The sequence below is a fragment of the Sardina pilchardus genome, chromosome 1 (assembly GCF_963854185.1).
Source record: "Sardina pilchardus chromosome 1, fSarPil1.1, whole genome shotgun sequence".
In the NCBI taxonomy this organism is placed as follows: Eukaryota; Metazoa; Chordata; class Actinopteri; order Clupeiformes; family Clupeidae; genus Sardina; species Sardina pilchardus.
In genome coordinates, this window is record NC_084994.1 from 29029674 (window position 1) to 29032173 (window position 2500).

The following is a 2500-nucleotide window of genomic DNA, read 5'->3' on the forward strand; positions in this document are numbered from 1 at the left end:
TCCCCATCCAGCTCACTCTCCACCACAGATGCTTTTCCCACCGGTCTCAGGCTAAGTTGGGCAGATACGCACTATTCAGCCTTCACTTCTAGTCATGAGCACAAATGTATCCCTATAGCAATGGAAATGGTATGCTTGGTCATTGATCCTTCGACGCCTGCTAATCTACACGCGTCAAGGGTTAGTCGAATGCATGATATCCGACTAGTTTACCAGGTCTCAAATTCCTGTTTACTTTTCCTCTGATAGCAACCTCTGAGAAGGGAATCATCTGGAAGCGTGACAGAATATCCAGTCTCCACACAGAAAGCTCTCCAACACAGGACAGAAATGGATGAACAGCTCCACTAGAAAGACATCTAGGATGTAATACATCTCACCTCAATGTCTCTAGTTTACAGCTGGGATCATTCAGTCTGTCTGTGAGCTCTCTGACACCTGAGTCTCCTGGATGATTGTAGTTCAGATCCAGCTGTTTCAGGTAGGAGGGGTTTGATTTGAGGGCAGAGGACAAGAGAGAACAGCCCTCATGTGTGATGAGACAACCAGACAGTCTGAAACAAGGGATGCTCTCTCTTAATCATACATGAAGGAAAATGCATTGAAGATATACAGTATAATGCCTTTGCATATTTAGTCAGTTCGACTGACAATCCCTTAATTATAAATGAAAGAACATGCTCACTAGAATATTCACAGATGTACAATTTGACATCACACACAGGCACACTGATGTTTCTTAATGTGTGTAAAATATTATATTACATAACATTCCTAATTATACTGACCTCAATGTCTCCAGCTTGCATTGTGGTTCTCTTAGTCCCACACAGAGCAGCTTCACTCCTTCATCCTGCAGGTCATTGTCACTCATGTCCAGTTCTCTCAGATGGGAAGGAGTCCTCTGCAGCACAGATGCCATCATTTCACAGCTTGCTTTAGAGAGGTGACACTGATTCAGCCTGTTTAACAAACACATGTGATGTGTAAGAAAAATCTGAATGTGATGGTAGGGAAAATTAAATTATGTTTCTTTGGTTGATGCAGCATTCAATCTTCATTCCAGTAAAAAACAATAATGAAGCATGTGAAACAAACTCAAAATCTCTCTCACTTGATGAGTCTCACCTCAGTTTGCTTCCTGGCCCTGAATGGGGCCACCACATGGATTTACATTTACATTTATGTAGCAGATGCTTTTATCCAAAGAGACTTACTTACATTCACTTCTATTACAAGGGGCACTCTCCCCAGAGTGACTTGCGGTTAAGTGCCTTACTCAAGGGTACAATGCTTGAATCGAATCCACAACTTTTCAAACTACTACGTGCTATCCCAGCATGGACCTTTTGGTCTTATCTTAAAGGGACAATTCACCGATTAGCATTAAGCTTTGTATCTTTAGAAAGCCAGTCATGTTTTTGAATGGTCATGCATCATTCCCTCAGTTTACATTGAGATGGGAGAAATATGGATTTCAATGAAACCCATGAATAGGACTTCCTGCTTTCAATGATGTAAAATGATGATTTTTACATCATTTAAAGCAGGAAGTCCAACATTGAAATCCGTATTTCTCCCATCTCAAGGCAAACTCAACTCTTTCAGTAAGTCAGTAAGTTGATTATTGTCTATTGTGTTTATTTGTTTGTCTATTATGTAGAACCAAGGAAGACAGCATTTTTCTGTACTAAGGGGTTAATACAAAATTAGTCTGCTAAAAACATTTCTATTTATACCCACCAAACTTTTCTTGACACTTTCACTACAGGAAGCATTCGACGGAACCCTTCCTGTGATCTCAGGTATTTCTTCAGATCAAACTCCTCCAAGTCCTCCGTTGACATCAGCAGTACATAAGCCAGAGCTGAACACTGGGCTGGAGTCAGTTTCTTCTCCTCATCTGCTGACTTTATGTACCTAAGTAACAAACACAATAATTTCACAATAGAAATTACTATAATATGGAATATAATTGAATTATATTACAATTTGATTGGATTCATTTTATGCACACAATCATTCCCTTTCCCAGGCCTTTCCTTTCACAATCAGTCCCATCACCACAACAGTTAGATGTATGTAAACCAATAAGCATATTTTTTCAGAGGTAGAATACTTTAAATTTGCAGAAGGAAATGATGTGTTATTTAGCTACCTGTTGATTTCATCAACCAGTGTGTTGTCCCCAAGCTCATTTAAACAGTGGAAGAGGTTAATGATCCGTTCTGATGAGATGTCTTCCCTGATCTTCACTTTGATGTGTTGGACTGTTTTGCTGATGCTCTCTTCTCTGACATATAAACGTGGCAGAATCAAATCTAGTGGGGACCGGATTTTAGGCTCCAACATTGGAGCCAGTCCAAGAATGAAGCGCACAAAAAGATCTAAATGTCCATTCTGGCTTTGCAGTGCTTCATCCACAGCAGATGTGTAGAGGTTAACCCGAGAGTGTTTGGACAGCCAGCTGGTCTTCTCCTTCAAGGTATTGAATAAGGGG

The 2500-nt window shown here is 40.4% G+C and overlaps 1 protein-coding gene across 1 annotated transcript in view; it reads right to left on the minus strand.

The window, feature by feature from the left end:
• Window positions 1–1110: 1110 nt before the first annotated feature.
• The window catches only part of LOC134077957 (NLR family CARD domain-containing protein 3-like), a 2122-nt gene continuing 732 nt past the window's right edge, over window positions 1111–2500 (minus strand). Inside the window, exons 1-3 of the mRNA XM_062533593.1 lie at window positions 2159–2500; window positions 1744–1920; window positions 1111–1147 (exon numbers count right to left, since the gene is read on the minus strand). The exon at window positions 2159–2500 is cut by the window's right edge and continues 732 nt beyond it. Coding sequence (XP_062389577.1) covers window positions 1111–1147; window positions 1744–1920; window positions 2159–2500 — 556 coding nt within the window. The remainder of the gene's footprint in view (window positions 1148–1743; window positions 1921–2158) is intronic.